Below are 22,479 nucleotides of genomic sequence, written 5' to 3'. Positions count from 1 at the left end.
TCAGACAAATAAACAAGAACCTGCAGTATTATAAATAGTCATTCAAGAATCTAATAAGGAGTTGAGATGCCAAAATCCGGTCGAGTCTAGTGGCTTCCTAATTAGATTTCCAAAAAGCGTAAACAGAAGAAATTGCATAACAGTTGGTTTATGTTTTGTTAGGATAATCATCTCCATGTGCATTCTATAGGAGTGTTATTTCAAGTTTAGCCGGTTAGCTCGTGTCATTTTAAATTTTTTAATGTTTTTTTATTTTTTATTATGTGATTATATATTTGACAAGTTAATTTATATTAATTTCATTTTTTTATTTGTTTTGATTTATTTTATATATAGTTATCATAGTTTTTTAATCCAGGTTACAGATTTGATAGATTAATTTAAATATCAATTTATATATTTTTTTTAATATTATTTTAAAAAACAAAATGTTTTGAATGTTTGTAAATAAATTTTATTTTTACTAGTTATTTAAATTATTTTTAAATTCATTGAGTTAACTATATCATATTGAATGAACCTTCCTTCACTGTTTTAAACTCATTTGTTTTATACACTGGTCTTCATGCTGTCTCTGATGGACTGATCTCCTTCTAGTTTATTGTTCCTGCGTGTCTGATCTTCTTCTAGGTTCGTCTTCTCCTCGTCGCCTGTTTGTCGATTCTTATGGGTTCTTGGAACATCTTTTATCCGTGGGATTATGGGTGTTTATTGATTGCTACTTTGAGGACAGTCACGACAGTGCATCCTTATCAGGATTTCTACAGTGTGCTTTTATTAGGGTTTGCTTGTTATTATCACGGTAAGTATTGTGGTTGTAATTTGAAAAAAAAAATTATAAAATGTATTTTTAATTGAGGATGGTTTGGAAAAATATATGTTTTGTTAAAATTGTGATTGAAATTAAAATCGAACAAAAAGTAGTTTAATGTATTTGGTTAAGAATGCTTTTGAAATTGAGGTTATAAAATAATTTTAAAAAATATATATTAATATTGATGGTTTTTAATTTAAATATTGTCGATCTAACTATTGTTATTACATCATGAATTAAATAATACTTTATATAAAATATTTTTTATTATTCCATTAAATTATTTACAATTCTATCACGTATGAAATACATCCGATAAAGACTGCAGTTTTAACAAAAAAGTTTAAGAATGCAACAACATCAGGTAAAATATAATCAGAAACAAAATTGGGATTGCGATCAAATTTTGCAAATGCTTCGTCATCAAGCGATCTCCATTTAATTTATATAGTGTCATTAAATAATAATTAAAAATATTTTTTATTATTTTGTTGGATCGGACCCGGTTCAATGCACTTTTAGCTTTGAACTAGACTGATCTGGGCAGAACAGTATATGCATGCTCCACTGTTCATCGAAGAAAACCCATGAACAATGGAGCATGGGTTTTCTCAGCACAATAAGCATCAACTAGCTGCTTCTTGTAAACATGTGGCATAGCCACAGTTGGTAGTGGCCCTACCAGTAAAAAATTACTTTTAAAGCATTATCAAACAACAATATTTGTAGCTGCGGGTAATCCTCACCCGCAACTATAATACCAAACGACACCTTAATCATAACTAGACCAGGTCAAGTTATAAATAATTTAATATTTTAATAAGTAAAAAAATATATTTTTAAAAAAATATTTAAAATGTATGTTTGTTGGGTGATTCTGTACGCTTCTAATAGCGCGTGCAGAATTGTACAGTATCCCAAATTAATAATATATTTATTGGAAAAACAATTTTGGTTGGCCCAAGTCTATTATGGGCTTTGAAAACATGATTTGAGCCCCAATGATAATTATGGGCCCAAACCGAGTGTCTTATAAGCTTAAGAGTGATGTCCAAAGTCGTCTACACCAAACACCTTTTGTGCTCGACAGGTGTTGAGTGTGTGTCCAACACCTCGTGGGCTCAGGCAACATATCACAAGCCTAGGTTCTAGACATGTGACAAATAACTCATGGGTCATAGTGTTATGGCCAAGCCTAATGGTTATGTATATATCCCATACAATGTGGGTCCTAGCCTCGTGTTTAAGCTAAAGAACACATTTAAATATTTTTGGGCTCGATGCATGTGCAATCCTTGTTGGCCCAAACTCTTAGGCCTAAGCTCAATCTTCATTGATGTTTATGTTATAAATATTTAATGATAAATGGTAATTATCTCTGTTTTTTAAAAATATTTTTTTAATTAATGTATTTTATATGTATTTTTTAAAATAATTTTAAAAGTTATATTTAAATTAATAATCCTCTCTTTTAATTTTTTTTAATATAGCCTCTTCTACAGAACGATTATTTTTTAATTATTCTGTATCCATTTAATATTTGGAGAGATGGCTCTAATTCTTTTATTTTCTTATGTTTTGTATAAATAAAATTTATTTGAAAAAAATTAAAATATTTATTTTCAGATTATATTTTTAAGATGTGTAACCTTGCATGATATTTTTTTTTACCTTTTTATTTTATTTAATAAAATACATGTGTCTCCAATTTTATTATCAGCTAAATAAAAAAAAATTTAATAAAGTTGTTAAACCCAACCGTGTCAAATATTTGAGTTGTGAAGTCAGATATCTTGGTCTATAACTGACTCTTAATTTTTATATTTATTTATTGTTAGAAACTTTTTATTTATATATTAACACACGTAGTTCTTAATTTATTTTATTAGATATATACATATTATTTTTTTGTTTTCTCTTTTGATTTTTTATATAAAAAACATATTGAAAAATCTTTCATATTCATTATTTTATATAAAAAAATTCAAATCACAGAGGAACATAGGTCAAATAGTTAGTAGTATAAACTAAAAGAGAATGTGTTTTTACCATGCACCACCTCACAAAATATTATTCATTTCAATAGTGTTTTTCTTTTTCTTTTCTAAGTCTATATTTATTTCTGTAATTTTATACTTCAATATTTAGTTTATACGAGATTGTAATTCATAATCTATTATGGTTTGCTTTATAAGTGGTTGGGTCGATCTTATAACCAGTATCATGAGTTTGCCAGGTTAACTTGAGTGTTTTTTGTCTTTTTTTAATTGATATTTTTTTACTTAAAACTTTCAACATTGAGTTTATTAAGAATCAAGCTTCATAATTTTATTTTAGTTTGTTTTTTATGAAGTTATTTTGGTATCATGACTTGTATTGCATGCATGGCAGGTTGACCCAGTTGACTTGGGGTTTTTTTTTTACTTTTTTTTTAATTGGTGTTTTTTTTAATTTAATCATTCAATGTGAAGTTGATTATGAATCAGGCTCCATGATTTATTTTGATTTGTTTTTATAAGGTTATTCTGATTTTATGACTTAAGTCGTTTTATTGTATCATGTTTTTTTATTGATTTTGAATTTTTAATTTTTTAACCTTTAACAATGAGTTTATTGAAAACTGGACTTTATAATTTGTTTTTAATTTGCTTTCAATAAGGTTGTTATGGTTTCATGATCTTGATCGAGAGTTTAGCAGGTTAACCCGTATTGATTGAAGTTTTTTTTTTATTTACTTTCCATTATGTGATCACATATTTGACAAGATAACTCAAATTATTTTTTTTTTACTTTATAATTTATTTTGATTTGTTTTATACATAGCTATCATGGTCTCTTAATCTATGTTGTAGATTTGATAGATTAATCTGGGTTGACCCAAATCAATTTAATATATTATTATTTTATATTATTTAAAAAAAAAATGTTTTGAATGTTTGTAAATCAAATAATATTTTTATTAGATATTCAAATTATCTTTAAACTCATTAAATTAATTATATCATATTGAATGAACCTTCCTTCACTGTTTTCATTTTTTTACTCTAGAAAAACGTAAACAATACCTTGATATTTTGTTTATATGTTAAAAGAAATATTCATTTGACCCGTAATGTATTGCATTACGATGATATAATAAAAAGACTAATAAGTCGTCTGTTCCAGAGGAGGGTTCGATATATTAAGTCAGCTGATATGTCCCTTACCCGCTCGTGTTTCTTTTCAGAAAAAGTCACTCGTACGCACAGCTTTTTATAAAATACGAAGTCCTTTATTCTTCTTCTCACACACACACACACACACACTGTGTGTGTGTGTATCACACATAACAGGCAAGAAACACGTTGATAATGATAGCCACCTAATCAATGTAACGATTGCTGCCCTCCGCTGTTCATTTTTCAAGAGTGTTTTTTTTTTCTTTATTTTTCTACATCTATATTTTTTTTTTCTGTAATTTTTTACTTCAATATTTACTTTAATAAAAATTAAATTTCATAATCCATTATGATTTGCTTTATAAGTAATTAGGTTGATCTAATAACTTGCATGTATCATGAATTTATCGGGTTAACTTGATTGATTAAAATTTTTTTTGTGTTTTTTTAATTGATATATTTTTTTACTTAAAACCTTCTCCATTAAGTTGATTAGAAATAAAATTTCATGATTTATTTTGGTTTACTCTTTATAAAGTTATTTTGGTATCATGACTCATGATATTGGTTTGATAGGTTGATCCAATTGACTCGAGTTTTTTTTACTTTTTTAATTGATATTTTTTTTAATTTCTTTACTCTAGAAAAATATTAAATTAACTTGGGTTAATCTAAATCAATCCAGTATATTATTATTTTGATATGATATATTTTTTTTAAAAAAATTTAAATTTATGAATTAAATAATATTTTTATCAATTCTTCAAATTATCTTTAAATTCATCAAATTAATTACATCATATTGAATGAACCTCCCCCACAGAAACTGGTTGATAATGATAGCCACCCTAATCAATGTAACTATTGCTGCACTCCATTTTCGAGCTCTGCCGTTGATTTTTCAGCGTTCACATTTTCCCTGGCCCCTTTTAGGGGCAATTAAAGTGTAATTAAAGTCTAATAATCGACTTGGTTTGCAGACTCTTTCCTCGGTATTGCTTGCAAGATGAACTGTGGATCCCTGTTATCCTTATCTTCAATCAACTAAAAGAATTGGACCCGAAAGCAACGCGGATTAGAACATGCCACAACTTTATTTTGAAAATATTTCGCAGGATTGTGTGTTTTACAAATTAAAAAAAAAAAAAACCAACTTGTTTTCAAGTGTGTATTTAAGATTATGATAGTGGTAGCTGTTCAAAGTGTTTTTTATTTAGAAATACATTAAAATAAATTTTTTTTTATTTTTTAAATATTATTTTTAATATCAATACATCAAAATGATTCAAAAACAAAAAAAATTTAAAATTTAAGAGAATGTGTTGTACCGCATTTTTAAATACTCCTAATTACAAACACAAATCTTGTGTAGAGATGAGAAGGGATAGTTTATTTTTGCGTTTTAAAAATATTTTTAAAAAATAATTTTTTTATTTCAAATTAGTTTTTTTAGTAATTTGAGACGTTGGTATAAAAAATAAATTTTAAAAAAAATATTATTTTAATTTATTTTTAAATAAAAAAACTTTAAAAAACTACTATCTCAGCGGTCTTTTTTAATATCCAATACAAATCTGGCCTACTTGTCTTGTTTCTTTCTTCTTTATTTTTTTTCATTTGGTGATTAAAATAGTTAGGTCTTCTAGCTAGGTCGTTGATAACTGACAAGCAGGACCCCAAACGAAATGCCGTGTGTTTACTCTGTCAACTGAAAGAAGAGCGACTCGGTATCAGAGACTCCTTGAGAACTTCCACAGAAGTCTTCCTCACGCATGCTCTAACCTAACCCATGCACTCCTATATAAACAGCAAGAAGTGCCTCCCAGATTTCCATCTTCAAACAACTAGAGCATTAATTTACTCCCTCCTCCGTTTCTTCAAAACCTGCCCAAAAGACCAAAACCATCACTTCTGGTGTCTCCTGGACTGTAAAGAGCTCCTTATTCATATCACCATCTTTCCAACAACCAAGACCATGAAGGTATGGATTTGTGATCAGAACACAAGTATATTACTAGCTTGTTCGTAAAGATATTACGTGTATTACTTTCATGTTATTGATTAATTGTGCTAAACTATTGCAGCAAAAGATAGTGATCAAGGTGACGGGGAAGGGGGCGAAGTCCCACTCCAAAGCCTTGCAGATTGCAGTTGGGCTTTCAGGTACTGAACAAAACCTTCCATGCACGCAAGTTTTAGAATCGGAATACCTAATAGAAACCATGCATCTGTGGGCAAATTCAGATGATCAAGTTGTTGACGGGTTTATATATCTTTTTGTGATTCTGTAGGTGTTGAATCTGCTGGTCTAGGAGGGGAAGATAAGAGCCAGATAGAGGTGGTAGGCGATGGAGTTGATGCAGTACAACTTACAAATTTGCTGAGAAAGAAAGTAGGCTACGCAGAGCTAGCAAGTGTAGAAGCTGTGGGAGAAAAGAAAGAAGAGCCAGCAGTGCAGCCGGTTGCTTGGTCCGTGTATGGTGGAAGCATGCCTCAGACCTATATTTATCCGATTCACCCCCATCAGGACCCTTCTTGCTCCATCATGTAGTTTACCAAACAGGCTAGCCAGAAGCAGAGAGAGAGAGAGAGAGAGAAGTGAAGACGAGTCTGTTTATTTATATATCTTGTAGAACATGTTGGGAAACTGGGATTACATATGCACTAATGCACGTACCAAGTGTAAACAAGCTTCTTTGCTTGTATCAACTTTTCATTTAACAGGAATCACAAATCTGGATGTTGGGTGAACAAAAAACATGGTGATTCAGTCGTTATTCAACACAATAATATCAACTTTTGAACCAACTCGAGCACCATATTGGCGCATCTTCTCCCTTTTTTCTTTTTGTATCAAAGGCACATCCTGTCCAGTGAACAATTAACAGTTATTAACAAAAACAAAACTCTGAACGGTATGGAAAAATACTACGTGGATACTGTAGATAAAGGGGTGTTTTAGAATATGTAAATAAATTGTTTTATTTTTTAAAAAAAATATATATTAAGATATTATTTTTATTTTAAAAAAATTATTTTAACATTAATATATCAAAATATTTTAAAAATAAAAAAAATTCATAACTTGTGAAATCACGGTTCTGAAAAGATAAACGATGCCTAAGACTCAGTTAACTGTAGAATATAGGGTACAATACAAGCATATTTGAGAGTGTGGTTGTGGTTGTTTTTTTAAAGTGTTTTTTACTTAAAATATATATCAAAATAATATTTTTTATTTTTAAAAAATTATTTTTTATATCAGCGCAGCAAAAAATAATCTAAAAATATCAAAAAATATTAATTTAAAATATAAAAATTAAAACTTTTTAAATTTTTTTAAAATACTTTAATACATAAAAACAAATAAGTTTATTTCTAGATACCTCATCTTTTCAAGGCTTTGAGATGATTCTGATTTTTGTAAGAACGTGATACAAATTGTGTTTTTTTAATTTTGTGTTTTTTATTTTTATTAAAAATTAATTTTTTTTATTATTTTAAAATGATGATATTAAAAATATTTTTTAAAATAAAATTTTAATATATTTTTTAAATAAAAATTACTTTAAACAAGAATAATTGATAACATTTCAATCAATCCAGCGTTCAGTGTGGTTCAGTCAATTTCTTGTTGGTGCGGCTTTCCATTGCTCTCATCGCGCTGTTGGCGCATCCTTTTGAGCCTTGGAGGGCTGGGTTTTTTGGGTGTTGTGTGCTCAGCTTCTTGTGCACTGGCTGTGATGGGATTCGGCGGCGGCTTGAGGTTGCAGGGCAGGCTTTGGCATGGTTGGGGGTGGGGTTATTTTATTCCGGTCGTGTCTGTTGCCTCAGAGAAAACGACCCGGGGTTATGATCATGCATTAAATGCAATGCCCACTTGGCTGGGCCCTTCGCTCTTTAACATTGGTGCTGATTATTGGGTTTGAGTGGACGTCTGCTTGATCTAGACTGTTGACTGGGGAATTCCAGTTCCAGGTCTCTTCTCTTGTTTTTTTGTGCTCACAAGCTGTTTGGTCGATGACAAGTTTGTGATTTTCAACACTCTTCTGGTTTGGTTAGTTTTTTTGCTCATTTTAGTTGGTCTTTACTTGCCCTTTTATCATTTCAGGTTCTGTTTGATTGTTTTTTTTTTTTTTTTTGTTATATCATGCTAGTGCTGTCCTAGGGCTTCCCGTGCTTTCACATCCTCTTTTTTTTTTTTTTTTTTTTGGGCTTGGGTCGCGTCGGTAGGTTCATTTGCTTCTCCTTTTTATCTTCTTTCATGCCTCCCTCTTAGGTCAGGCTCATTGGTTTTTCTGTTCATTCTATTTCTCTGTCATTGTTCCTGCTGGTGCTTCGTTTTGCCCATTTTTTGTTGCTTTCTTTTCGTTATCTTTTGTTTCCTTGTTCTTTTATGCTGGTTTCTTTGAGACCATCTTGCTGGTTTTTAAATGGATTTGATTGGATATATATATATGCAGGTTTGTGTGGTCTTCATGCTGTCTCTGACGGACTGATCTCCTTCTGGCTTGCTGTTCCTGCGTGTCTGATCTCCTTATAGGTTCGTCTTCTCCTCGTCGCCTTTGTCGGTTCTTATGAGTTCTTGGAACATCCTTTATCAATGGGATTATGGGGTGTTCATTGACTGCTGCTTTGAGTACAGTGCATTCTTATCAGGATTTTTACCGCTTGAGAAGTGTTTGGTATTATTGTAGTTATTATAGTTGTAATTTAAAAAAAATTATTTTATAAAAATTATTTTTAGTTAAGATTGGTTTTGAAAAATATATATTTGATCAAAATTTTAGTTAAAATTAAAATGATTAATTTATATGTTTATTAAGAATTTTTTGAAATAATAAAATATTTTAAAATATATATATTCTTTAATTTGTTAATTTAAATTAATTATATGAAATAAATAACACGTGAGTTTGTTTCAAGTTCTATAGGTTTTTAAATGGCGCATGCAGAAGTTGCACAATGTTCAAGAATTAATAATATTTTTCAACAATTTTAGCGTGCCACTTCTCCCACGTTTCTTATATTTCAAGTTAGTGGTTCAACAAATTATTATAAAGCAGAAAGTCAAGATTGCAATAAAATAACACATTTAAGGTTTAATATTATAATTGTTAAACTTTATGTGCCAAATTGGAAAATCTATAAATTAAATGACTAATTTTTTCTTATGTGATTTATTTTCTTAAAAAAAGTCTTGGATTTGTGAAGGCAATGAAACATTCAATACCTATATTTACACGACTTATAATGAAATCTTTAAATTTATTTTTTATTTTAATTTTCAGTTAAATGTTATTTTATTTTATTTTTATTTCAGATTTCATCTCTTTTTTATTTTTATTTTTTTTTTATACATTTTATTTTATAAGATTTATTTCAACTTTACTATTTCAACCCAACTAGAAAAAACTTGACTTCCAATTCCTAACAAATCCTGAGGGGAAAATTGAAAATAAAAATTAATTTAACAAAAAATTACAAGATAAAAAACAATAGGGGTGATCAAATTCGGCCTAGTTTGGTTTTTATAAAAAAAAATAATCAAACAAAATTTTTTTTAAAAAAAAACCGAAACCGGTTCAAACCGACTGGTTTCGTCCCGGTTTGGTTTTTTATGGAAAAAACTGGTTTGGCTTGGTTTTTTCGGTTTTGTCTCGGTTTTTGGCTTGGTTTTTTTTTTTAGTTTGGCTCGGTTTTTTTCGGTTCGTTTTTTGTTTTAGACTTATAAAACCGATACCAAACCGATCGATTTTTTAAAAATTTTAATCGATTTAATCGGGTTTTTTTCACAGTTTAATTTTTTTGAATTATTTATTTTTTGATTTCTCGGTTTTTTTACTCACCTCTAGTAAACAACATTCTAAAAGAACAAGTAACGCATATTAAACAAAAATAGAATAAGGATTATTTTAACAAAAATAGAATAAGGATTATTTTCTAATGTCAGGGGCACTGTAAATCCTTTGCTACAATTTGATCCTTCTCCCACAACCCTTCCCCTTCTGGATTATTTTCTTCTGGCTTTTTCCTCAGCCTGTGCTCTCGTCGAAAATGCAAACTGGCATTCTCAAGGTACGTATCTACAATGCAGTTCAGAGCAGCTTTTTCCGTCAACGCCTTTTTCACCCGAGGGGATCTGTTCTGCAAGTGCGAAAAAGATACTCTTTTTTGCTCCTGATACTGTATCAGTTATTCTCGAGTTACTGGCAGCGGCACTGATCTGAAATATCCACGGCGACTGTACCGGCACATTAATCCTGAAAAGGAAAAGAGCCTCCGGTGTTTAAATGTTTCCAAGGAAAGCTGCCGGCCCTCACAAAATAGATGAACAGTCCTTCAAGAGATTTACACGGATTTCTAGAACTGATACCTGAGTAGAAAGTTTTCAGGCACACCACACCAAAACAAAGCTTGCGGTGTGGATGTCAAAATCAATTCATGGCGAGGAAGATTTCAAGGATACACCTGAAACTCTGCTCCTAATTCTCCCTGGTAAGGCTGGAAAAAGGACAGATCAAGAAATTTGTTAATAATTGGGGGTGTTTAGTAACATGGTTATGATTATGTTTTAAAATGATTTTTATCCATAAATACATTAAAAAAAAAAAATTATTTTTTAACATCATTATATCAAAATAATTTAAAACACAAAAAAATATATTAATTTAAAAAAAAAATAAAAAATTAAAAATATCATTTAAAAAAAAAACTTTTAAAACGCATAAACAAACAGAGTCTTTAATAGTACAATCCCCATTATAGCTCAAAGTTATCAGATCCGAACCTGGAGATTGATCCGGTCAAGAATTCCAGGTCTTGGGTTACATGGGTTGATCCGAATCAACCTGAATCAACCCGAAAAATTTTTAAAAAAATATTTGAAATTTTAATATTTCATATGAAAAATTAAAAAACAATCAATGTGAATATAGACAATACATGTTATAAACAATGAAATTTAAAAATATTATTTTAAAAAAAAATTATCGCATGTTAAAAAAAATATTATGTTAGTATGTTATTCTTTTTAAGTTGAAGTATTTAAACCAAAAAGGTTTTTTATCCACATATTAAAAAAATATATATAACTTTTTTTCTTATGAACATAAAGTATATGTACTAAAGAATTTTAAATCTCACATTAAAAATTTATTTTTTTTTCTATAAACATAGAATATATATATACTAAATGATTTCAAATTTCATATTAAAAAAATAAAATATTCATTTAGTATTTATATAGTAAACTTTAAAAAGAATTAATATCTAACTATATATATATATATATATAAAAGATGGGTTTTTTATCGGAGAAAAAACACGTTTGCAAAATAAAATAAAAATAAAAAATAATTAGATTTTACTGGAACACTCAGATCACAATCAATTGATTTTTTACTTATCTCAATATTTTTTATTTCATTCAAACCGATTCAACCATTAAATTTTAACCCAATAAGTCTGTTCGATATAATAATTATAATTTAGCCATTGTACGGGGACTATTTCATATTTAACTTGATGCCCTGCGACCTATTGAATGATGCCTTCGAATAGCTAGCATGATTTAAAAAAAAAATTGTTAAATTAATAAATTATTTATATATAATTTTAATACATTAAAAGTAATAATAATCTAAAAACTATTTTAATATATTTTTAAATAAAAAATATTTTTTTTAATATATTTGTGTTTATAAATATTTAAAGTAGATAAATAATACTTGTTTAAATTTTTATTGTTATTGATCCAATAAGTACTTTAGCATACTATAAATATTTTGAATAAATATATTTTATTTATATTAAGTAATTTATAGCCCTTTTCACTGGAATTTATAGAAACAAAAGATGTGTTATCGCTAATTTTTTAAAGAAAAATAGGATGGGTCTTCCATGTATTTAAAAAAATGTTAACAAAAAACAAAATAAGCTTGGGTGTACGGGTTGGGCTAGAAGGCTCACGCGCCTAAACTATTTTTGTTTTAATGCTTGGGCCCAATCAACCTAGGTTATTGTTTTTTTTATTTTATATTTTTGTTTTTTCAAAAAAAATTATAAAATAAATCATTGAACCTGATTAATTTTATTATTTGATAACGACTCTTAACAAGTTAATCCATATTATTTGAGTTGCTATTTGTTTTTTTTTTTGTTTAATACCTTATTTGTCCATGATTTTTTTAAAAATATAATTTTATCATTTCATTAATAATCTATTTTTTTTTATTTAATTGAACCTAAAAGAATATAATTCCACTCTTTTGCTATCAATAATTAACCTTTGTTTATCTCAGCTCGAGGTGCATATTACCTTTTTTTTCACTTTTAAAAAATATGTTGTTTTCTTACAAAAAAAAAATATCATGTGTTTTACTATTATATTAGTAAATAAAAAATAATTTTTAAGGATAAAAATTTATAGAATCTAATAATGTACATGATTGGTATTCGTGAGTTTACTTAATTTTTTTTTATAATTAATTTTTTTTATTGATTTTGTTGTTTAATATTGAATTAATTAGTGATTGAGCTTTTTATTTAATTTTTTTTAATATTATTTTGTAAATTTCACAGGTCAGTCTATATTACCCTAAATAGATCCAAATGTTTTTTTTTCTTGATATTAAATAAAAATATTAGTTAAAATTTATATTTTTTAAAAGACACATCACTAATGTTTTTTTTTAACACTTATTTTTTCCTCACTTGTGCTTTATCACGCCAGTAGACTAGTAAATTCTATACAATCAATAAATTCAATAATCAATTTTTTTTAAAAAAAATAAAATATATTTTTGTTATTTTTAACATATATTATAAAATCATGCCTATTTATTTATAGATTTAGAGTAAAAAAAAATGACAGCAAGTAAGAGAAAGAAACATCGATTTCGATGCCTAAAAAAAGGTGCAGAATAAATAAATGGAGTAGAGTACTTGCCAAGGACAGCATGTGATGTTAGAATACAGTAAACATCAGAAACTAAGCACTTTTGTCGAAGAAAATGGTGAGCTCATGTGTGAAGAGTTTCAGTGAAAGCTTCACTTCAATGGACTGCTGTTCTTCTCTGCTAACTGCGCGCTTATCTTCTTCACTAATAAAACCTCAATTATTAACCAGCAGCTTAATCTCTGGTAGCATCATCACTAATTTCGCAAGCAAGAAGTGTAAACCTCATCGTGTCTTGAAAGTCTCTGCAGGTTCTTTTTCTTACCACAAGTTCATTCATTTTGCTCTAGACGAAACCAAACGACACGCCCTTTTGGTCCCTTCTCCTCTCCAGGTATTACTTCACTTTCTTGCTTGCTGTGTTTATGGATTCCATTGCCTGGAAGCAGAAATGGGTTGCCTTTGAATTGAGCCCTTCTCCTCAGTTTTTTTTTTTTTTTTAAATCCTCAGTTTTGGGTTTCAGAGGGTTGAAAATGAAGCTGGGTTTTGGCTTTTGAATTATATAGGAGCTTTTGGCAACTTTTTTGGTCTGTAACTTGGGAATTGAGGTGACTGATCCATGGAAATGTTTCTGTGATTTGTCATGGTTTGGGCCATTTGATCCTTCAAAGTCTATGTTAATCCTTTTTTATATGTATAATCTTCTTACCGTTCTTACGCCATACTTTTTAGTAAGATTGCGTTTTCGTCGTTTCGTTTGTGCGGTCTCCAAGGGCCTAGACACTCTTCCTTTTCTTTTCTTTTTTTGCTTTTAAACTTAATTCCTCTTTTATTTTATGCATCTGCGAATTTTGTTTAAAAAACGCGAGTTAAACTTGAGCAAGGGATGGAACGTCTTTCTTCAGCAACTTTTAGCAGAGTGGATGCTTCATATCTAAGCCAAAAGATTCCGTTTTGATTTGCTTGCATATTTTGGCTATTGTACTCGTTGTTGGTCGTTGTGCAAATATGGACTTTGATGGTTGTAAAGTTGAAAATAGTTTCTCATTCGCTCTCCAATTTGCCATCAAGGGTTATACAGCATCAGGACACCAGTACAGACTCGATTACCCTAGAGTCAAGAACCCTTTGTTATTTCAGTACTATGTTTGAGATGACTGTGCCTTCTAGCTTCTGCAGAAGGAAAAACATGTGGTTGTTCTGTTATTGATTGCTCATTGCAAACTGAATTTCAACAAAATAAAATAAAATAAATTCTTTGTGCTTCTATGAAACAGACTCTTTGGCAGCTGAAAAACAATCAATTATTTTAAATGTTATTTCATGATCACATACATGGATCACAAGAACAACTTTTTTGAGTCTAGGAAAAATATAGTTCCATGACTGCGATGGATGGAACAACAGAGCTTCAAATGCTTTCATTCCAAGCTCCCAAAATCAGACTCCTACGTAGTTTGAGCATTGAAAATGAAGCAATGCAGGTACCATTCTCTAGCAAGCTTGTTGCTTTTATGTACTTTTGCACCCTCAAGTGTTAGAGGGAAAAACTCATGAGTGCATCATGTTAATTTGAGTTCTTTGTTGCGATTATACATTTTACAGCTAAGTTACTGATTGCCATTATTTGGACTTTCTTTGTGTTCATTTGTCTGCCAGCATAAAAAGTATCTCCCGTACTTGGCATTAATTATCCTTGGCATGTGTGTTCTTATCATAGCTTAAGAAAATTATTGAGATTTTTTGGAATGCTACTCATATTTATTTAGCTTCATTCTTCACAAGGCTCATGGCAGCATGAGTGCAATATGCTCTTATCCTATTCATGTCAAATTCTTATCCTCCTATGCAAAAGGTATCCAGCACGGTTATATGCACGTTATCTAGCACCAGAAAAAGTTCTTTGGCTTGATAGAGGCGTAGAACGTTTTTGTTTCCCTCTGTAATAACTGACCTCTGAAAATTTATGCAGATTTTAGATTTTGCTGTTTTTGCAAGACCTGAATTTGATGTACCCATATTTTGTGCCAACTTTTTCTCCACTGCCACCATAAACATCATTGTGTTGTAAGCTCCCTCTTCCTTTCTCTGTGCTTTTCGAAGCCCTGTTTTATTCTTTATATGGAAAATTGTTTCTTCTTCTGTTTGGATTTTTGTTTCCCTGTTCAGCTTCCTATTTTCATTCTATTGCTTAGAATTTCTCTTGAAAATTTATTTGCGCAAATCTGATACGGAATAAGAAAAAGAAATGAAGCTCATCATTCGAGATTTAGTGCTCTCTGCTATTTCAGGGATGTTACCGCTTTCTGGTTTGATTCACATGCATGCCTTCTTTTGTTGGTTTCTTTCAACCAGGAACCATCTTTTGTCCTTTTTTTCTGGCATCGAACTTAAGATTTTATTCCTATAAGCTGGAATTGATTACTGATGTGCTAAGGTTTCTGGAACTTTTAACCCATTGTAGGGACCTCAACCCCTTGCACAATGTCATTGACCAAAGAGACTACAAGGAAAAGTACTTTAAAAGATTAATTCCTTTAGGCCTCAAGTATAGCAAGGTAACTTCAATGCCTCTCGTGGAACATTAAACACAATGGTATTTGTTATTTGTTTCTTGATCCAGTCTAAAATTAATGGTATGGTGACTGAACACAGATTTCATGCAGCTTTTTCCTTGGGGAGGAAAGCTCACGAGCGAGTCCTTGAAGTTTTTCTCGCCGATCGTGATATGGACCAAGTTTCCTCCAAGTCAGGACAGTTATGATGCTTTATATTCTGCTTTCACAGAGTACTACAAGGTTGCTTAACGGCTTTAGCTTCTGCTTTAAATTACATTTAAGCTAATATGCTAATGATGAGATATAAATTATAAACTGGAAATGGGATGATGATCCACATGGATTTAGCAGTTCATATGTCAAATAAAATGTTGAGTTCCAATTTTAGCTGCTCAATTATCATTCTCCTCTTCTCTTTTAGGCATGGCTTGAACTGATTGACCAAGCACCAGAGGAGATAGATGCATCTCATATTACATGCAATCGTGAAGCACAACTTAAGTATCTAACGTGGAGAGAAGAAAAGGTGATTGTTTAATGTCTTTTTCCCCTTTTGATCTCATCTTCATGTGGCCCATCATATCTGCCAGTCTCTTCTCATTGGCTGTAGGACTTAAAAAAGCTTAGATGCTTGGAAGTAATCATGGCATGTCTTCAATTTTCTACTTTCCTTCGTTTGAAAATGTTTCAAGTAAGTTCTGTGACTGTAATTGGAGTGCCAAACAGCTGGGCAGTGATAAGCTTTTTTAAGCCCTTGCATTTTAGCTTTAGAGATTAGAAATGGTCATTTGAATACTAAAAAATAAAAGGGTCGTAATTGAGTGAAATTGCCATCTCTAGACTAACTGTATGAGAAATTTGGTTCCTTGAAGTAAAATAAAGATAGAAAAATGCTTGTTTTCTATATTATTTTAATTAAGTTCGTCATTCTTTTGGAATAAAATGAATAAAAAAATGAAACAGATGCTTTCTGCCGCAAAAAGTTGTCCGGGCAACTAACATCTTGAAGAGGGATTTTAGCTTCAAGGCTGGATGAACTCCAATTGGTTACCCAGTTTTAGGAAAGAAAACGCCTGAAAAGTACCTAGACTTGTTAGCATTAAGGCCCTATCCAAACCCATGCTCTTTCTCGGACTCTCTGAACTGACTAGGCATATTGGTACCTTCAGATAGATGTATCATTTATGTAGTACTGTAATTCCATAATTACAGTATTTAAGCAGATGGATTCTTGGCACCGTTTCAAACTTCTCTCTTTTCTGGTCCAACATGTTTGGCTAATGCAAATTCTGGAAGCAGGATCCTGGCCATGGAATTCTTAAAAGGTTGATTGGAGAAAGGCTTGCAAAGGTATAACCACTCTCAACAAATCTTCTTACATTGTTCGCCACCAAGTACTGATGCAATTCTCACCTCACATCTAATCCGTAGGACTTGGTTAGAAACTTCCTCTTCAATGGACTTGATGAACCAGGCAGTAAAGGATTTTTGGATTACTTTCCAGAATATCGCTGCGAGGATGGTTCTATAAACAAGAAGCGCAGCATCATTGGAAAGTCTTTTGAAAATCGTCCCTGGGATGCAAGAGGAGAATTCATCGGTGGTAATGGTGTTGTACCGTCTTAACTATTATCCTTCTCTGGTTTTTCTCATCCCGTGTCTTTATGATTCACCAGTTCTCTAAATTTTTGAAATTTTGTTTCCTGAGAAAAATAGAAACCTCCCTTGGTATCATATTTTGTACTCAAGATACTGTATTTGTGTATTTACGAAGTTTGCTGTTTTGTCAGAAATTTTGCATGATGTCTGTAATCTTCCTAAGAAAAATAGAAACATCGCTTGATATCATCATATTTTGTACTCAAGGTGCTGTGTTTGTGTATTTGATCATTTCTAAGAGCAAAAATGTGCCATGTTGTTGCGACTTGTCCTCTAGTCATCCGCGAGACTATGCCGGCATGTTCAGGTGTCTCACTTTGAGCCATAAACAAGGGCCAACACTTTTGAAAACTGATTGCGCGTAGACAAGACAAGGTCAGATTTTTACTCGAACTGACTATAATGTTTGTAAAAATGCAAAATAAAAAATAAAAAATTGGGCTGGATCATTTATTTAAATGCATTTAATAAATTTAGATAATTTAATAATATGGATATTAAAAAACTGATAGTAATAAAATAAAATAAATAATGACTAATAAAAAAAGATGTTTATTAATATTATAAAAATATATCCTCTAAATATTCTTAAAAAGTATCAACAATATTATTTGATAAGATAGTGGAAATTAAATGAGAACAAGATTAATTTACAAAGAAAAAAAATTTGAAACTTAATTATTAGCAAATTAAACGATAAATTTAATTTAAAAAAAAAAAACAAAAAAATATAACTATGTTAAACTTATAATTAGTTTGTGAAGTCAGGAAAACCCTACATAAAAGAAGATGAATAAAACAATGGAGATTAACTCTCAAAGCAAACTAAACAATGAAAAGCCAAACTCAAAAAAATAAAAAACATAAAAAAAAACTCTAAGTTGACCCGGATTAACTCAACTAACTTGAGATCTAAAATAAGGATAACTGCATAGAAAAAAATAAAAAACTTGAAGACCCAATAACTTAATATTAAAAGATGAAATTAAAAAAAAATCTAGAAAAAAAAAACCCAAAGTCAATTTGGGCTAATTTTCAAAACTCATGACTTGGTTCATAAGATTAGTTACCCCATAAAAGATAAACCTGAAAAAATCACGAAGCAAAATTTTCAATTATCCAAAATTAAAAAACAAAAACAAATAGCAATTAAAAGAATAGAGATCAAATCTGATATAAAAATCAATGAAATGAAACAATGAGGGACAAAATAAAAAAATAAAATAAATCAAGAAAATAAAAAAAATAACAATCAAAATAATATGGATCAAATTGAGTATAAAAAATTAAATGAAATCAAATAACAAGGGACAAAATTGAAAATTAAAAAATTAAAAAAACGATTAAGATTAAAAAAATAAAAAATCAAAATAAAAAGAATAAGGATCAAATATGATAAATGAAAAAATTGAATGGGGATAAAATTGAAAAAAATCTAATTTTATAAATTATTTAAAATAAAATAAATAATAAAAAATCTTTAAAATAATTAAAGGGGAGGCATGATTATTTTCGGTTTGGTTTTTATAAAAAAAAATAATCAAACTGAAATTATTATTTTTTAAAAAAACTAAAACCTGTTCAAACCGATCGGTTTCAGTTCGGTTTGGTTTGTTAAGATAAAAACCAGTTTAAACCGGTTTGTCTTAATTTTTCTGGTTTGACATGGTTTTAACTCGGTTTTTTTTTATTTTTTTAATTTAACTCAATTTTTTTCTTCGGTTAGATACTCGTATCTAGCTGGGGTACAACTTCTATACTCTTGGAAGCCATATGTAACAGTACCAGCAGGTGTTAATGTACATTAACAAATAAAACGCCTCGTACTTTTGTTATGTATCAAATGCCAACAGCTTCAGTTTCTAATTCAAATGAAAAGAAAAAAAAGTTTTGCTCTACTAATAAGCTGACTACAAAGTCTTGCATAATAATTATCAACTATCTGCATGCTGAAGCATGAAAAAGCTAAAAAAAGAAGACAGAAAAACTGGGGTGAGGAATTAACAACAAATCACAAAAACTCTCCTAAGATGATTTTCTCTAAGCAAGTGCGGTGACCAAAAGTTATTCAACTGTCCATACACTAGCACACCTGCTATCACAGTCACAAGGGAGTTATGATATAAAAAGAAATTCCCTATACTCTCTTACGAAGATCCAACAAAACAGGATAGTTAGTAGAGAACCTGGCCAATGGGACCCATTTTTAGTAGATTCTGGAATTGCTCTTACATAATCCTTAAGGTAAAGCTCCCTTCTGACAGCTTTTGCAGAAGCTCGGGCTGTTGATCCATAGGAACAACCTCCTGAATTTTGTCCATGAATCCGGACCAGTCACCCTTACCTAGCTGGAAGATCATAACAATGCAAACACTATGAGAATCAAAAACATCCACATAAATTTCAGAGGTCAGAACAGCATCAAAGCAAAGGCGTCAAACTGAAAGAAAGCAGGAGAATACCTAGAAGGCGACTAACAAAAGGTTTAACATCAAAGACTTCAAACACATCCATATGCAACTTGACCGATACTGCTATCCGTAACAAATATAACAAGTTCGGGTTTCTGGAAGACACAAAACGAAAAAGGAATCAGATTTTACTGCAATAACAATCAACAATTAATAATAAAAACAACGAAGCATGAAACCAATAATAATTAAAGAATAACATACCGTTGCTTCAGAAACTTGACGGATTTCTTCAAAAAGTGCAGCTTCCTGTTTATGCTGTCCACTCGTATCAACAATTATAAGATCACGATTTTCCTTCTTAAATCTTTCCACGCCTTCCACAGCAATTTTCACAGGATCTGATTCCATATAACTGAATCAACAACAACAAGTAAATAATTGATTAATGGAAAACCCGTTATTTATTCTCCTCCGCTTAAAATCACTACCTTCCATAGAATGGAATTTTAGCTTTAGTTGCATTCTGCTTTAACTGATCAAACGCACCAGCTCTGAGCGTATCAGCGCAAACCAGCACAGGTTTCCACCCCTTTTCTCTGATGATAATAGGCATATTTTGTGCAGGTTGTCGTTTTTCCAGACCCTAAAAAATTAAGTTTTATGAGATACTTGTCCTGGATAAAGATCACCATCCAACAAACAAAAATTGAAATGCAAATTCTATGAGTAGAATTTAAAAAATTACCTTGTAAACCTACAAGCACAACAGCACTAGTTTTCCCTTTCTTCTGAGTGAAAGAGGGCTTTCCTGAACCAAAATCTTGCACAGCTGATTAAATATTGCCTAATAAAATAAAATCCAATTCAGTCAAGTTAAATTTAAAATAAAAGAAATAAATTTGTGTTTTTTTTCCAAAATAATAATGATAAATAGTTACTTGTTGGATGATTAAGTGCTTGTTGTGACCGACAACAAGACCGTTGAGATTAACGATTTTATTGATATTAATTTGTGTCAAATAACCAATTCAATCCAATAGCTTAAACTGTTAGATGAGATCTCAAGATATAATTTATATTATTCTCTAGCACACTTCCTCAAGTAAAACCCTTTGGGTTTGAAACTTGTACAGACCCACATTACCTTGTACTTGATTTTTATCAAATAAATGAGGATAATGAGATTCGAACTCGTGATTACTTGATCGTAAGACTCTAATATTATGTCAAAAAATTAATTTAATCTAATAATTTAAACTATTAAATAAAATTATAAAATATAATTTATATTATTTTTAAACAGTTTTCATATAGGGAACAAGTTTAAATGGAACATCAAATTGAAAAAGTGCGCGAGTGATCTCGTTGAAGCAATCGTTTAATGCTTTTTCGTCGATGATTGTTGCATTGCTGATTTGCTGGATTGCTCGGGATATGCTTCCTCCTGACTGTGCCAACACCATTTTGATCTTGGGGTTAGGATTTGTGTTTGGTGAATTTCAGAGAACGAAAGGGTGTGAAAAGAGTTTCTATTTTATCAAAAGACAAACTTGTACAACGGTGTCTTTACGGTTCGGAGTTAGTTAAAGTTATTTTTAAAATATTTTTTATTTATAAATATTTTAAAATAATATTTTTTGTATTTTTTAAAAAATATTTTTAATATCAATATATTAAAATAATTTTAAAACATCAAAAATATTAATTTAAAATAAAAAAATTTAAATTTTTTTCAAAATATTTTTAAAATACAAAATTAAACAAAACCATTATCTATATTCTATATCATCTACACAACAGTTTTTTAATTACAAGTGAGTGGGGGTGAAAATTGTGGAGTTTTACTATTTATTATTCGTGTTTTATCATGAATTTATTATTCATTTTTTTTTGTTATAAATCTTTTAAAAAATATATGAAAATAATAATATGTAATCATATTATTTATTATCTCATGTTTTACCATAAATAATATTATTCGTTGTCTTAGGTGTACTATAATTTTTTTTTTAAATAAAATATTAAATCCAATTGAGTTCATGTTCCAGATTCACTCTATAAACTAAAACATACGGGGTGAACTTTATGTAGACGCATTGTTCATCCCCTCACGTTTAACTATGAATGACATTGGTCATTATTTTTTTTTTAAAAAAGATTTTGCTATAAATTTAAGAGGAAATGGGTGAAATAAACACTATGCAACCGCGCTATTCATCCCTAGTATTTTACTGTGAATATTATTGTTTACTTTTTTTTTTAGATTTGCTGCAAATTTAAAGGGAAAAAATATTAAATTCAATTGAATTCATGGTCCAGGTTCATTCTATAAGTTTTACAATGTACAACATTGTTTATTTTATTTGTTTAAGAAAAATGTTTTTCTTTTTTTTGTTTCTATTTTTTAAAATTAATCATAATCTTATTTTTATTTGTATTTAAATTAATATATTTTCTATCTTTTATGTTATATAGAAAGCCTATTTAAAATAATGATTATTTTTATTTTTCTTTACTTGTTTTATCATTTGAATATGGTTAAGTTTCAATTTTTTATTTAAATATTTTTTTATAGTTAAATACATGAATATATAGGAATCGATGGATCCATATATGATAACAACTGAGGGGGGAAATGTGGAGACATAATTTATTTTGTACAGTTCCTTTTATAAAAATGAAAAGAAAATAAAAAAAAGACAAGACAAGATTGCAAAAAAAAAATATATGATAAAAAAAAAATTATTACTCTAGTCTAGATTTATGAGAGGTTGTGTAATGCAGCTGTAGGAAAAAAGCTAAAGGAAAAAGGCACACTTTTTGATATAGAAACACGTGCGGGAGAATACTTTAACCATGTACAGTGTAGCCCCTCTCTCATTTCACATTGACTCGGACGTTGATTTTTTTTAATTTTGATTGTCAGCTTTTTTATTTAGATGAATTTATCATTTTGTTGACGGATTAAAGGTCAAT

At 29.7% G+C, this 22,479-nt stretch overlaps 2 protein-coding genes, 1 long non-coding RNA gene and 1 pseudogene across 5 annotated transcripts; 3 read left to right on the top strand and 1 right to left on the bottom strand.

The window, feature by feature from the left end:
* The first annotated feature begins 5,736 nt into the window (after window positions 1-5,736).
* LOC118035174 (heavy metal-associated isoprenylated plant protein 16) lies at window positions 5,737-6,780 on the top strand. The gene is made up of 3 exons (XM_035040688.2): window positions 5,737-5,953; window positions 6,057-6,135; window positions 6,264-6,780. The coding sequence occupies exons 1-3, from the start codon at window positions 5,762-5,764 to the stop codon at window positions 6,521-6,523; spliced, it is 531 nt and encodes a 176-aa protein (XP_034896579.1). The 5' UTR covers window positions 5,737-5,761; the 3' UTR covers window positions 6,524-6,780.
* An 811-nt stretch (window positions 6,781-7,591) lies between these two features.
* Window positions 7,592-8,723, top strand: LOC118035175 (uncharacterized). Its single transcript, XR_004685141.2, has 2 exons — window positions 7,592-8,029; window positions 8,436-8,723. It is a non-coding gene; the product is annotated as an uncharacterized lncRNA (long non-coding RNA).
* Window positions 8,724-12,909: 4,186 nt separating this feature from the next.
* On the top strand, window positions 12,910-17,295 carry LOC118035177 (phytochromobilin:ferredoxin oxidoreductase, chloroplastic). Of its 3 annotated transcripts, none has more exons than XM_073411531.1 (8): window positions 12,912-13,265; window positions 14,240-14,356; window positions 14,845-14,939; window positions 15,337-15,430; window positions 15,539-15,670; window positions 15,852-15,956; window positions 16,730-16,780; window positions 16,935-17,295. In XM_073411531.1, the coding sequence occupies exons 1-8, from the start codon at window positions 12,987-12,989 to the stop codon at window positions 16,959-16,961; spliced, it is 900 nt and encodes a 299-aa protein (XP_073267632.1). In that variant the 5' UTR covers window positions 12,912-12,986; the 3' UTR covers window positions 16,962-17,295. The 3 variants fall into 3 exon arrangements, with proteins under 3 accessions (XP_034896581.1, XP_073267632.1, XP_034896580.1); XM_035040689.2 differs by having other exon boundaries at window positions 12,915-13,265; window positions 16,862-17,295; XM_035040690.2 differs by lacking the exons at window positions 16,730-16,780; window positions 16,935-17,295 and adding an exon at window positions 16,041-16,717 and having other exon boundaries at window positions 12,910-13,265.
* A 1,618-nt stretch (window positions 17,296-18,913) lies between these two features.
* On the bottom strand, window positions 18,914-20,966 carry LOC118035178 (signal recognition particle subunit SRP54 2-like; annotated as a pseudogene).
* Between the last annotated feature and the right edge of the window lie 1,513 nt (window positions 20,967-22,479).

The sequence above is a fragment of the Populus alba genome, chromosome 9 (genome assembly GCF_005239225.2).
Source record: "Populus alba chromosome 9, ASM523922v2, whole genome shotgun sequence".
Lineage (NCBI taxonomy): Eukaryota > Viridiplantae > Streptophyta > Magnoliopsida > Malpighiales > Salicaceae > Populus > Populus alba.
Note: the sequence above shows the minus strand (reverse complement) of the source record. Positions and strands in the feature narration are given on the sequence as shown.